Here is a 12,081-nt window from a genome sequence, read left to right as displayed (position 1 = left end):
TGTTAGACTATGTCACCTGTTATGTTATTTCCTTTACGCTTAGCGACAGGTGTAACCCATTGTTTCATGATCGAACGCGTTATTCCATATTTTATTTTAAAGATGCTCAAGTGGACAGTCTCGAGATCATTGTCAGCGAGTAGCTCGACGCCCCATGCTTCGGCCCACACTTCAGCCCATACTTTAAACGAACCAGCCCGTAGGCCTTTTCGAGATCTGTCGAATACGCCACCGGCCGTCGGTATTCTAAACAGGCACGTAAATTCATCGAACCTACAAAATGCTTCGATCAAACCTACACCAGTTCGTCGTAGACGATGTCGTAGTCATGCCAGTGACTTGAGGACCTATTTTCAAGTAAGTTTAATCTATCTCGACAACTAGGAAAAAAAAGAGTCCTCGAGTATAATAATCGAATCGAACTTTTGTTTTCGATTATTTTCTAAGGCTACGAAAACCAATGTGAGGACAGGCAAACGGCAATCGCTCTCTCAACGATTGGAAAGATCACCCAAGTTGGAGAACTTTTATCAAGGTACCCCGCGAGTTGACGCGGACATTGGACCATTGACCTTTTTCCCAAGTGGATTGAAACGTTCGACAGCTTTAACTTTACCAACGGATCCAACTTTGTTCTTAAAAAATCGATCTAACAAACGATCGTTTGCAATCGATCAAAGCAACACTGAGCTACCGCAAAATATGGTCAATGAAGCGCGTGTTAATTTACAATCCCACGTATCGGACTTTTTTCATCAGATTTCAATGGCCACTAGTCCCGAAGATGTGATGGAAGTTGAATCAGTGCCATTAGATAAATCTCGAACGTATACCCAAAATAATAACTTTAGAATCAAATTGGAAGAAGCTAATCGTAAAAAGGGACATTTTCAATCGAAACTGTCTAAAATTTCAAAGATCAATCCTCGAAACAGAACTCCGTATTACAAGAAAGTCGTTGAAGTCGCTAGTCCTTTGAAGCAAACTCCGCTTGCCGGGAAACTCTCAAATTTAGTTCTAGATCAAGATTTACCTAAATTTGAAAATATGGATAATACGGTTACGGAAGTTTTAAACAGGTAAGATATGCTCCTATTGTCGCAACTATTTAATGACATTTCTCATTACAAAAGATGTTATATCGTTTTGTATGTTTTACCTTTGCAGAGAAAAGGAAACGAATTTCGGAGGGAAAACCGTTGCGGAGATTCTTTTCAACGACATCGAGGAAAGAAACAAGATACTCGAAACTCGTTGTACGATTACTACGGAGGAGGAAGAGGAAGAGGAAGAGGAACAGGAAGAGGAAGAAGAGGATCATACGTATGAAACGATCGTTCAATGCCACGGAGAAGAAGACGAGAACAAAGACGAGAGTGATGGTTCAATATCCTCGGCGAGTCAGCTTTTGGAGGATCCTTCGCCCATATCTTGGTCTTTTACGTCGCCAACCGAGAACGAATTCAACGGAGAGTTCACTTTGAAAAGACAACGTGGTATACGTAGAAAGCGTCAGCAACGGAGGAAAGAGAAGAGCGTTTTCGAGGGTAAAAGACCGAAAAGAATGATTAATTCGACTTCCGAGCAAGTATCGACAAAGATAGAAAATGACGATACTGTTAGAATAGAAGCAATCAATCCTAATGTAAAGAAATTAACTCTCGAGACAGACTTGGACTCAATTTTGGAGGACAAACAACACGTCGAAGAGTTTTCGAACGCGTCAGTCTTTTTTTCAAATACATTGGACGATCGTTCGGGAAATAATGTAAAAAACAATATGTGGGAATTTGAAAGTCCTAAATCAGCTTTGACGGAGGACAATCATAGTTCAAACTCAATTTTAAAGCCGACCTCTAATAATACTCCAGAGGTTCCGTTAGTCGCAACCGTTCGAAGATGCTTGAAATATAGTCCGGAAAGTGAGCCATCTAAATCCGATATCGATCGTCGTGGATCCATCGAGATCGAATATTCGTTTGTTGCCGATCATATACAAGTTAGAGGTGAGTAGAAAATAATGAAAAGACAGGGTTTCTTAAGTTTCTAGATACGTTATTGGTGATTCGGTACTTCTAACGGGACATGCGCACATGACAAAGAAAGAAGGGGTTTATCACTTAGCACTGTAGAAAATAGCAATACTGTGCCAGTAACCCAAAGACCCTCCTACAATTTTCATATCGGTTAGTAGGCTCAATAAACATAGAAAAGGTCGAGAATCTTGAATTCGGATCGTGTTCAAACCTAACTTTGGTTAGTTCCCTCCCTTTATTTCCGCGACTAAGTTATTGGGGCGAGATTGTGAAAGTGTGCATAGTATACCAAATCAATCGGTTTTATACAAGGAATTTCGGCTAATTCTCCTTTTGCTCGGATGACGCAAAACGCAAATAGTGCCTTTTGAAGTAATTAATGGTCGTGGTACCGGTATTGGTACTGGTGTGTACCGGTGTGTACCGTGCATTTCGGTGTGTGTAGGCTATATAAAACATATACGAAATTTCCTTCGTTTAATTTTATTGTATTGTATGTTAGGACAATTGATTTAGGCTTACAATTAGAATCGATAGGGTTAACGATAGAATAGAAGAAAGAAACTTGTTTATCTTTGAAAACAAACAAATGGTTTTTTTCTTTCGTGCAGTGATAAGGTGCAAGGACCTTCGAAGAACCTACGAGGGACCTATTCACGCCTACGTCAAGGTCAGCTTAAAAAATATCAACGGCGAGGGAGTCGTCAAGAGAACTGCAGTTCACAGAGCCACACCAAATCCCGCCTTTAACGAGACCTTGCTATTGCCCTGCTCGGTTAATCAGTTCATTAGCAAGTCTACATCCCTGGATATCGCGGTCTGGCACAGAGATCGTCGAGCAAGGTGAGCATGCTCGAGGAAATAGTAATGATCGTTATTGGAAAATTGTTCATATATCAGAATTGGCACGATAACGCGAAAACAATTGACATTTCATATAAAATTTGTCTTGCTATAACATTTACACTTAGCCATTACAGTTGATTCATTCGTAATTGTCGTTAAATAGAAGAAGAATCTTATAAAATGGCTTGCTATCGTACGTAAACGAAAAAAGATAAAACATAGAACGAAAATGATTCATTTATTAAATCTTTCATATCAGCTTTATTTTGGCAAGCTGAAGGCAATATGGTCAATTCCAACATAAAAACTAATATCTAGATTATCGAGGGTTCTTTGCGGTAGGAGGGGAATCGATTCTCTCGAGGCATGCGCATCGGGATCACCACGTGCATTTCTCTCTCGTCACATCCGCACCGCTATAACGTGCATATCATAGATATATCTTAGGAAAATGGTCTCACCCTCTCTTTCATCCCTCAATCCTATTTGACTTCGCGTGTCTTTTGGTACCACCTAAAAGCAACAAAATATTACTATCAAATATTGATGTTCGTTTCTTTTTTTTCCCCTTTTCAGACGTAGCGAACTGCTGGGCTGTATGACTTTACCTCTACCTCTGTCTCAGGATAAGGTAACGGTTATTATTTGTAATAGGAAAAAGCGCGAATACGATTAGAGCAAGAATTATACCATTACTCGACGCGTGTAATATAATCGTGGACGATTCGTAGGTCTTCTCGCTTAAGGTCACGGCTAAGCCGATGATAGTTCCTCCTCGAGTCCAGTGTTCATCGAATCTTCGTTGCAGTATTACACGACATTTGATCTTTACTATATTTGTCTAGTGTTCCTTTTTTCTCTCACTAACGTAACGTAACAAACAATGATCGCTGTTGCCATTTATTGCATTGCTTTTATCGTTATCGGCGTTCTTTTAAAACTTCTTGAATTTTGTTAATAACCGCGTTGTATCGATATGCATTTTAGAGACGTCAATAAAGAACGCGATATTTCTCGGTTGCTTGAAAAACGAAAGAGATTGATAAAGGAATATTAATATATCGTAGGAAGCAACATGGCACCCGCTCGAATCTGGATCCAGCCGAAATACAAGTACCCCTTATGCAGGAGTACCACAAGAATGTGGAGTCTCGCCACCTTTATCCAAAGATGGAGAATCAGATAACAACAATTCCGGAAACGATGATTTGACGTATTTGAGGCATCTCGAACTAGAACCAGTTGATCCTCTGACCGGCTTACCTCTACATCCAGGTTTTACCGCGAAAGGTGGTAGGACGCCTTGTACTGTAACTAGAAGACTGATTAGACAAAGTGCCGTGAATCAGGTATGGAAGTGTAATCCAACAAAAAAAAATTCCTTGCGTGCTTTATAAGTATCCTTTCCTCTACTTGTTCTAGGTGCCATGGGGTTTCTCGTTATCCTGGGGCAGACCGCCGCGCGTGGAGCGCGTAGATTCGGCAAGTCCTGCCGAAAGATCCGGTTTAAAGCCAGGCGATTACGTGGTCTTCATCGAAACGGTGAACGTCGTTACGAAACCAAGGGACGAAATATTGAGTTTGATCCAGGCGGCAACGAATCAACTCGTTCTCGAGGTTTATCGCAAGGGAGGCATTCATTCCTCGCAGCACAGGCCCAGCTCGATGAATGTTACTCTTCAACAAACCATCGGTCCCACTAGTCAGCACGCTGTCGCGTTCAACGCCGAGGTCGGTACCGGCGTTCTGGTCTAAGTTCGATGACAGTACCCCGCTGTATTATATATATATATATGATTTAAATTGTTTTTAAATCCTTTACTTCTTATCGCGATATTTTATAAGCAAGCGTGACTCGATGATCAACCATTGCATTTATACTCATTTCCCTTTGTTACCCTCCTCTCAATTTATCATTTCAATATTTGTTTGTACTTTTTTATTCGGTTATCTTTTATTTGTTTCTTGTCAACAAGTTTTCTTTTAAACTACAATCATTGTTCTTTTTATTTATGGTCACATCCTCATCCATATTCCTTATTCGAATTTTATGTATGTAAGTAGGTGTTACTTTTACGTAAAAAGAAGGAAAGAGAAATGCGACTATCGTAGGAGATGCGAAATTAGCTAATCCGTTCGATACTTTCTCTTGTTGCATGCAAGTCGAAAGATAATAGTAAAATTAAACAAATTCTAAAAGTCTACAAAATTATACAATATAATAGACAAAATCGCATGGAATTTGGTATTCTTGGAGGATTTGTTTATTCTCGGTTAGAAAATCTAACCAATTCTGCACCAATTTCACTGGCTTCGTTGAACAAAATCATGAATTACGTATATATAGACAGTGTTCCTAAGCAATAATGATTAGTTAATAGCTGATCAGTTAATTGAAAAATAAGAACATTCGTAGGTAAGGACATTAATGCATGCGGTCTCTCGATTGGTAGTAGTTCGAAAAGACAGGACGAAAATCTTGCACGTCTACGTGATCAGGTTTTTCCGAATCTTGCTCCGGACGCACCACCGGAGGAAGAGTTATCGGTACGAGAGACGAGATACCGGGGGATTCTGAAGAGCGGTCACACGAGATTCATGACACCGCTGGCCGAAAGGCGTGACCTTCTCTCCGCGGCGGACTACATGATCCTCTTTCAAAATCTAGACGAGTTGCTTAAGATATCCGAGGAGATTAGAGACGAAGGTGGCGGGGTCGATTGCTATCTCTGCAGGATACCCAAGATTACGGCCGCCTACAGGCGATACCTCAGTGGATTGCAATGGGCTTGTTACTTACTCATTGCGCTCAGACGTAATGCGGCCTTTGCAAAGTTGGTCTGTGAACCTGCCGTACCTCATAAAAGGCGGCCCGACCTCACTGGAATCCTCTTGCTCCCATTAGAGCACTACAGGTACTAGATCGCTATATATTTAGGGACGTCGATAACGATTTCCACCTTTCAGAGAAATGACGAGATTATTGAGCTTGGCGTCGCCAAGGAATTGCCAACAAGCTCGAGATTTGGCACAAGGTTACCGAGAAGCTACCGCCAATGCGGGCGTGATGGAACCACCACGAGACACCGGAAGACCATTACTTAGTTTACAGGAAGTCGAGTCGCGGTTGGTTTTTGCTAAATGCAAACCGTTCACTTTAGCTATGCCAGGAAGGCAATGGTCAGTCGACTCTGTCCTCTCAAATCGTTCAACATATCGACTATACAGCTACTATACTATATATTCGACAGGCTTTTTGGCGGTGCCTTAGCTAAGGTCGAAGGTCGTGCTCGTTTGCAACCATCCTGGGCGCTCCTTCTTACCGATTTATTGGTCTTTGCTCGCGTTTCAAGGGATCGCGTCCTTTTCGTTACCGAGGAACCATTGCGACTGGCCAATATTGCGGAGGCGTGTTTTACCATCAGAAAGAGGCCAACGGAATTCAGATTACAGGTGGCAATTAATTCGAATGGCAGTTCTGAGAACGGTCAAACAGAAGTGACCAACAGCGGAGGTTGTAGTCCTCACAGTCGTCCTCGAAGACGAGTCATCATATTGAGAGCGCCCAGTCCAGAGCTCAAAGCTGTTTGGCATAACTTGTTGCAACGGCAAATGTGAGTAGCCACAAATGTAATTAATATAATTGCCACCTTGCTCGAGTGGTGCTTGGTCGATATATCATGTTTATACATCATGTATATCATGTTCGACGAGTACTCGGATAGAGAAAGTTAGTAAAAAACAAACAAAATATGCATTCTTACATCCTAGATATTATCGTTTATCCAAGTACTCTCTAATCCCTTGTATTTTAGAATCTATCTAAATACAGGCTATGGTGGAACGTCGAGCGTTGGCAGTCCCGAAGAAAGTCCGATTACCAGCACCAACTTTACTCAAGTTCGAGAAACGATCGAAAGTCCGCGGGTACGATAATGATCTAGCATTAAATTGACATTTAATCCTTTTATATGCTATTTAATATACGATTCCTAGCAGATTTTACGGGACTCGCATAAGCGCAAGGAAGAAAAGGAATGTCGTTCGAGCGAAAGTCTGGTAGATATTTTGAAAAATACGCGAGAGGACAATCACTTAGCCCAATGGGTGCGCAATTCTCATCAAATACCGCCATCCGATAATGAAGGCTCTCTCGAGGAATGGACTGCCGAAGAGTTAGCCGCAAGGGCACCTGGAGAAAATAAAGAAAGGCCCGTTGAAGAAATTACGGAAACTACGGAAGAGATTGTAACTGCTAATTCGGACGTAGAGCAACAGAGCACAGCCTCGAGTGCCAGTTTAAGTACGGTCAAATCCAACAGCATTACGGCGAGAAAAAATGGCAGCTACATATCTTCGAAAGACAATTCTACGAGTTCTATCAGCATCTGTAGACGATGTCATAGGTTATATGCCTTATCTATAATCTATAACTCTTATCTATTAAATGAAGTACATTTAAGATTTTATACACTCTTGCAATATTAATTCATTACATTTCCTTTCTCTTTTCTTCTTTTGCTTTTCAGGTCTGGCTGCCCTACACCACCACTTCCGAGGGATCCCTTCTCTCCGTTACCTCCCAAAATATCTGTTATGCCACCTACGCCAGATATTTATACAGCGAGATATAGATTAAGAAACGGCCTACACGATAGTCCAGGACGTAACAGTCCGAATTACGTTTCTGCCGATGGTAATACGGAAGATGGAAGCGAAGATGATCTCGATTGCGACGGGGAACCACCTTACAGGTAAATTTAAGCTAATAAGTTCAAGGAGATCATTCCTATATTATCTCGCCTCTTCCCAACAATCGTCCCAATTTTATGTAGAACCTTGAGAAGATTTGGTACAATGAGTAGTTTGGACCAAGACGACGAGTTGGACGAGCAAGGAGACGATGAAAATCGTGAAACAGAATCACCACCTTCAGGTTTGAGAGCTTGGACAGCAAGAGCTAGTAATTATGTTGTTAGCAAAATGGTTCTTTTGGAGCAATTTAGCGAGGGAGTCGGTGGTTACCTTCTACAACCGCCGGTCCCTCCAGAAAGGACAGAATTTTCTCTTGATCCTAACGACGAAGAGGGTACTACATCAGGTGCAACCTCAGGAGATGACATTTGGGGTACCCCAACCTCCGGTGGTCCAGATGATGAGAGCTTTACAACACATTCGGTAATTATTTTTAGCAGCACATTTATATTATACGTATATGGGAAGGTATCGGTTACAATGTCAAAAGACAAAAAATGACAAATCTTTTGGCGAAGCCAGTATCTTCCGTAAAAGCATCGAATATAGCCTGTAAGCTTCGCACGCCTTTGCATGACTCGCTTGCCCTTTGTTTGCAAAGAATCACTAGCCCGAGATGTGCCTGACTTCCCTAGCCGCCGCCGCAGCCACCACCACCGCCTCCGCCACCGCCACCTTCATCACATGGGACCGACAATTTGACTGCTTCCGGTGAAGACAATTATGGTCTGAATTTATCGACGGAGGATGATCACGATCAAGAATCCGATAACGAGGATTGCGGCCTGCCCGAGTTAAGTATGGATCAATTACTCGGTGGAGGTAGCCTCGGTTCGCTTCGTTGCTTCTTAAGCAGAAGAAGACTCGAACCTTTACTCGAAGAGGAGGATTCGCCTGGAAGTGGAAAACATCAAGTTGGATGGTGGTGACAGAGGTTGCAATCGACTACGTTGAAAAACGTCAGCTCGAGTTCCGATGCAACCGAGAGGGATCGTATTTTTGCGAAATTGAACCAAGAAGACGAAGAGTTTCGACGAAAAATTGTAGATCTTCATAGAAAACTCTCCGACGTTGACGAAGGATCGAAGTTAGAATTAACGTCGCCGGACTCTTTGAAGAATGTCAAAGAGGAACATCGTTTGAAAGAATTGGAATCGGTCGCGCTGAGAGCCGAAGAGTCTAGCAATAGAAATGCCGAAAAAATTAGTTTCGAAAGATTGCAAAAGGAAGCTTACGCCGCGATCGCGATGGGTGCGGTTGAATCAACCGACGATAACAGGCGCAGATATAGACAATTAGATGCGCAACATGATCGTAGAAAACAATTAGAGTTTATGATTAAAAAAAGCAAAAGCAACAAGCTACTAGAAGAATCCTATAGTCAGAACAACGGTGGTAATACTATAGCGACGTCGGAAAGTAATTTCTTAAATCGTTTGAGAATTAAACGACGTAGTTTGAAATTATTGAGCTTCCTTAGCGGCAAAACGTACGAACGGTCGCAAGAAGAACGAGCAGGAAAATTCTTAAAGATGTATATGCCTGAAAAAGCTACCAATCCGCAGAATACAATCTGCATCCATCATACGTCCAGAGACAGGCGATTTTGGAAGCTTCGAAGTCGTAGGCGATCAAGTTCGACCTAAATTTCAAATAAGACAAGTCGAATGAAACCGAACGAGAGATTATTGTCTCTATATCTTTTACTAGGACTTCCAAAAATGATAATATGTTATTAGAATTTTTTCAAATCTACTTACTATATCAACAGTTGTTTTCCTAGAGCTTAGTATACTAATAGGATATCGAGTTTGCGATTTCAGCATAGATACTTGTTAGCATTCCAGATAGATAAGCAATTTTCAAGCGCACCACTTGCGCACGATCTACGAGTCTCGTTCTCGTATTTTGCCGTTATTACTATGCTTATTATTTATGCACCCGTGTATATGCATCTTTTTCCGGAAGATGCGATGTAGGCCTAGCAAAATAATTTTTATTTCTCTTTCAATCTATAAGACGACACCATTAACCATTTTATTCACATCGACAAACTTAGATTTTTCCAATGTCTTTTTTCCTTCTTCTACTTTCTTTTCTTTTATTATTCTTCATTTTTAACGTAGACATTAAATAATCTAATATCGCTGAGTATAGGACCGCACGACTGATCTAAAGCGGCACGCATCCTTTACTTCTATCGGGTCCTATCGTACCGTTTACAAACAAACTACAAGTTTGACAAAATTTCAACATTATGGTTAGTAGGATATAAATTGTAAGTTAAATTGTAACAAATCGTTGCACGACCATTAATGGTACACGAATAAATAATATATTATTTGTTCAATGACTATTTTTATATTACCTGTTAAGATTAAGATCAACATTTAATACATTTTATTACACATTATGGTAAAGTACCGTTTAACCAGTGCAATCTTAACTGTTCTTTTAATCTTGCGTTTTCTAATTTTTTGGGATTATTTATAAATTGTTCGGTGCTCTCTATGCGCAATGGATCTATCTTAGGGATGACATACAAAGTTCCATTCTCGTGCAGATAACTTTCACCTAAGACATCCGGATCGGGCAACTTGTCGGGTAGCTTAATTGGAGTTATTTTCACAAGGTGTTTAACTACCCACAGCATCGAGCATATCTCGGGAATATTTTTAACTATTACCGGAACTCTTCCCTATAAGACAATTATTTTATTTTTTTATAATAGTATTGGGAAATATATATATATATATACGTAGATTAGAACTTAAATAGTGACAACTATTTATTCACAACCGATACAAAAGAATTACACGTTTGCACCTGTTACTGTCTTTCAAAGTAATCACCAGCGTTGTGTAGAACTCGTTAGCAGAGCCTGTTTTGTTGATGGTGCGAATGGAGCGGTCTACTGCCTGTCGAATCTCTGGAGCAGTTCTGAAACGAATGCCACGAAATGGAAATGGTGGAATCACCATAACTTTCACCATACTGAGGCTCTGACGCACTTTCAACTTTCGTGGCGACCTATAATGACGCCACTCATTCAATTGGCGTTTCAGTTTTGGTTCCAGAGATTCGATATACAGTAGACCACTCCATTCGCACCATCAACAGAAAAGGTTCTACTAACGGTATACTACACCTTCTAAATCGCTGGCAACGGGTTCTATACAACGCTGGTGACTATTTTGAAGGACAGTAACAGGTGCAAACATGTAACTCTTTTGTATCAGTTGTGAATAAATAGTTGCCACTATTTAAGTTCCAACCTACGTATATTGTCAAAGTTATTATCAAATATTTCATGACATTTCTTACTCTTTCTTGGATACCCAATTGTTTAAGTACATTTTTTTCCCAATATGGATTACCAGCAAAAGGTTTTACCAATGTAACCATTAAAAGCTTCGATGGTACAATCGGAGGATCTTTATGGTTTGGGGATCTAAAATTAACCATTTAAAATTGTCGTTACGTTATGTATCGATATAAATTATGTGTAAATATCCATCCATACCTTGGATAATATCTAATGTTTCCATATCTGACTTCATCTACTTCCCACTTTTTTGGTGCTGAGTAATTACGGACGAAGGTAGTGAAAATTTTAAATTTGTTTGTCATTATCACTGACCAATTTAATCTTTGTTATTATGTCACGCGTTACAAATAACCTATAATATCACCTTTTCTATCTACAGAAATATATCAAACGTTTTGTAAAATGAACAAGAAATTTTTCTTTTTTTCAGATCATATTTAACTCACTTAAATAGAAATTTGTAACTACGCGTGTACTATCATTCAACATTCGCATAAAATGTACAAGATGAAAATATACATGAAAATATAATACAATTCTTCAATTGTATTTTACATCTGATTCTAATGGCGCTAGTAGTCATACTTGTCAGCGCTACCTAGTATTTAAATGCCTTATTTTTTTAGATTACTTAAATATAATTATAATTTATAATTCATTAAACAATTGTTTGACCCTTTTTACTGTTCCTGATGTATTATTTATCTTATATAGTCATTTTGAATTTCGAAAAATAATTAGTAGAGAAAAATTTTACATGAAATATTTTTCAAAAGATTGCAAAACAATCTGCTTTTGTACTATTTTTCAATTAGTATTTATTGAAGACAATATAAATCCCGTACATCCGTAAAAACATGATAAAAGTTCAAATGTTACATTATAATTACTTATCTAATAATAAGTTGTATATTATTCGCACTGTATATATTTGATGATAGAAAAATCTACGTTAGACGAAAGGACAATTAATTCAATTTTCGTTCTCTCTCACATGCACTCTGTTTTTCATTTATTTTATATTAATTAATATTTTTATTTTAATTTTAATAATATAATACATTAGTTTGTTTCTTCAATAAATTGATATAAAAATGTGAACGATGTTCTTATGTA

The 12,081-nt window shown here is 39.4% G+C and overlaps 2 protein-coding genes and 1 long non-coding RNA gene across 4 annotated transcripts; 1 reads left to right on the top strand and 2 right to left on the bottom strand.

Annotated features, from left to right (window-relative positions):
* The first annotated feature begins 87 nt into the window (after positions 1-87).
* PsGEF (Protostome-specific GEF) lies at positions 88-8,990 on the top strand. Of its 2 annotated transcripts, none has more exons than XM_015323708.2 (15): positions 88-357; positions 448-1,079; positions 1,168-2,006; positions 2,648-2,879; positions 3,459-3,513; positions 3,950-4,231; positions 4,305-4,613; positions 5,382-5,797; positions 5,850-6,062; positions 6,134-6,496; positions 6,698-6,809; positions 6,882-7,288; positions 7,412-7,636; positions 7,718-8,060; positions 8,273-8,990. In XM_015323708.2, the coding sequence occupies exons 1-15, from the start codon at positions 103-105 to the stop codon at positions 8,564-8,566; spliced, it is 4,977 nt and encodes a 1,658-aa protein (XP_015179194.2). In that variant the 5' UTR covers positions 88-102; the 3' UTR covers positions 8,567-8,990. The 2 variants fall into 2 exon arrangements, with proteins under 2 accessions (XP_015179194.2, XP_015179195.2); XM_015323709.2 differs by having other exon boundaries at positions 8,239-8,415.
* On the bottom strand, positions 3,102-3,943 carry LOC149032725 (uncharacterized). The gene is made up of 2 exons (XR_016176505.1): positions 3,573-3,943; positions 3,102-3,395 (listed from the first exon to the last, which is right to left on the bottom strand). It is a non-coding gene; the product is annotated as an uncharacterized LOC149032725 (long non-coding RNA).
* A 985-nt stretch (positions 8,991-9,975) lies between the features above and the next one.
* mRpL30 (mitochondrial ribosomal protein L30) lies at positions 9,976-11,554 on the bottom strand. Its single transcript, XM_015323717.2, has 4 exons — positions 11,412-11,554; positions 11,161-11,338; positions 10,962-11,088; positions 9,976-10,335 (listed from the first exon to the last, which is right to left on the bottom strand). Exons 2-4 carry the CDS (start codon positions 11,265-11,267, stop codon positions 10,048-10,050), a joined length of 522 nt encoding a protein of 173 aa, XP_015179203.1. The 5' UTR covers positions 11,268-11,338; positions 11,412-11,554; the 3' UTR covers positions 9,976-10,047.
* Between the last annotated feature and the right edge of the window lie 527 nt (positions 11,555-12,081).

This window comes from Polistes dominula, unplaced genomic scaffold (genome assembly GCF_049000335.1).
Source record: "Polistes dominula isolate Pdom_NZ unplaced genomic scaffold, Pdom_raw_medaka contig_73, whole genome shotgun sequence".
Taxonomy (NCBI): Eukaryota; Metazoa; Arthropoda; class Insecta; order Hymenoptera; family Vespidae; genus Polistes; species Polistes dominula.
Note: the sequence above shows the minus strand (reverse complement) of the source record. Positions and strands in the feature narration are given on the sequence as shown.